Here is a 1880-nt window from a genome sequence, read left to right as displayed (position 1 = left end):
GTCCTGCAGGCCCCCTCCAGACCCTACACTTCCAAGACAGCTGACCCTTGCCCCCTGGCCCCGAGCAACCCCACAAACTCTTCAGGGCGGCCCCTACCGCCCCCACCATTCTCCCGCCGCTCCTTGTCCCCTCCCGCTACCCTCCTTGTCCACTTGCCAACGCAGCTGACCCCTGGTCCCTGCGCACCAAAGAGGGAGGTCGGCCTGCTCCCCAGCGCAGGCTCCCGCAGCCCACTGAGCAGCTTGGGCAGGGCAGGGCCTGGGGCGGGGCCGGGGCGGGGCCTGGGCGGGAACAGGGGCGGGGCCTGGGCGGGGCGTGGTCTGGGTGGGGCGGGGCCCTGGGAGGGTTTGGCGTGTGAGAGGGTTGGTTGCAGCCACTCTGTCGTCTCTGAGCACCTGAGGAAAGCGGTCGCGGAGGCCAGCAGGCTGAAAAGCAGGCAGCAGGCGACAGCGAGCAGGAACCGGGTTGAGAAGTGAGGGATGCGTGCCAGTCCCGGAACTGCCGCCGGTCCTCTCTCAGAGCGCCGCTCTGCCCCACTCCCGCCCTTCGGGGAGCAGTTGGTTACAGACATTCAGGGGACAGCACCCCGGGCCTTGCCCTGAAAACTGCAGTGAGCACGTGCTGGAGCCACGGGGCTCCACGATGCTCTGCGCCGCCTGACGACATGTGCGACCACCACCAGTCATCGTGCACGGCACCCTCAGCCAGCCACGTCAGCAGCCTCCCCAGATGCTAGGAGACCGCCCTGAGCCTGGCGGGTGCCCAGGGTCACAAGCGCACGGTCCCTGGTGGAGGCCAGGCGAGAGACCTACACACGGACATCGGTGTGTGTCCTCTCTGCCCACCAGGGTGCCAGGCTTCCTGGGCCAGGGCTGCTGCGGCAGGCCCAGGTGACGTGGGGCCAGGCTCCGTGCCCCTGGCCCGAGGCTGCAGTGGCCACTGGGGAGCAAAGCTGGGACCTAATTGCATCTGGCTTCCGACTGTCGTGGGCTGGAGGGGCCCTTGGGCCCAGGGGCAGAACCAGGGCCTTGGGGACACTTCTGGGCCTGAGGTGCAGGGGCAGGGGCAGGGGCAGAGGCTGGCACACGCTGGGCAGAGGGATGGCTCACGGTTCTCCAGAAGAGCAGAGATGGGGCCACGATAGCTCTGGAAGCTAGGACTGGGCGCTAGGACTGGGAGCTCCTGAGCGTAGCCATCAGGGGGCCCCCCACCACCCACTCACCCTCACCCTCTCCTCCACCCTCCCCAAGAGAATCAGACAGGCAGCTCCTGAGCCTTTGGATACAAAACTGTAAACACGAGTCTTTAAAACGACAGAGGCCTCCTTGGCCCCAAACTCTGAGCCAGAAGCCCCCACCGAGGGACCCCAAGGAACCAGACCTCCGCCCCTTCCGTCCTCCTTCCACACCCAGGCCCCAGCAGGCAGGGCAGGGCCCGTCCACTCCCAGCGGGGCCCCACAAACCGGCCCTCGCGCGGGGCCAGGCTGGCTGAGCGGGACTGAGGCCCGTGGTCCGGCGGGTCCCTGAGACGAATTAGCGGCTGCAGGCCAGGCACTCACCGCGCCCGGCCCCGTGGGGAGCCCGCCCCCACCCCATCCCATGCAAGCTGCGCGCCCCACCGGCCAATGTCTCTGCGCCCCGGCGGTGTCCCCGGGACCACGCGGGCCCTGTCACGTGTCCAGGGCGTCGCGCGTGGGCGAGGGCCCGTGAGGGCGGCCGGGTGGGCAGTGCAGTGTCTGGGGCGGCGGCACCGAGTTGCGCTGCGGAGGTGGCTGCAGCTCCAGGGCGAGCGCGGGCGGCGGGAAGTCGCGCACCTGGCGGCGGTACTCGAGGAAGGTGCAGGCCTTGGTGGCGAGCGCCACCACGTTCTTGCCAACGA

General features: G+C 69.3%; 1 protein-coding gene across 1 annotated transcript in view; it reads right to left on the bottom strand.

The window, feature by feature from the left end:
• Window positions 1-1277: 1277 nt before the first annotated feature.
• The window catches only part of TMEM121 (transmembrane protein 121), a 1384-nt gene continuing 781 nt past the window's right edge, over window positions 1278-1880 (bottom strand). Inside the window, 1 exon segment of the mRNA XM_006926963.3 lies at window positions 1278-1880. This exon segment is cut by the window's right edge and continues 20 nt beyond it. Coding sequence (XP_006927025.1) covers window positions 1672-1880 — 209 coding nt within the window. The 3' untranslated portion in view covers window positions 1278-1671.

Source organism: Pteropus alecto, unplaced genomic scaffold, assembly GCF_000325575.1.
Source record: "Pteropus alecto unplaced genomic scaffold, ASM32557v1 scaffold8, whole genome shotgun sequence".
Lineage (NCBI taxonomy): Eukaryota > Metazoa > Chordata > Mammalia > Chiroptera > Pteropodidae > Pteropus > Pteropus alecto.
This window is presented reverse-complemented; position numbering and strand designations above follow the sequence as displayed.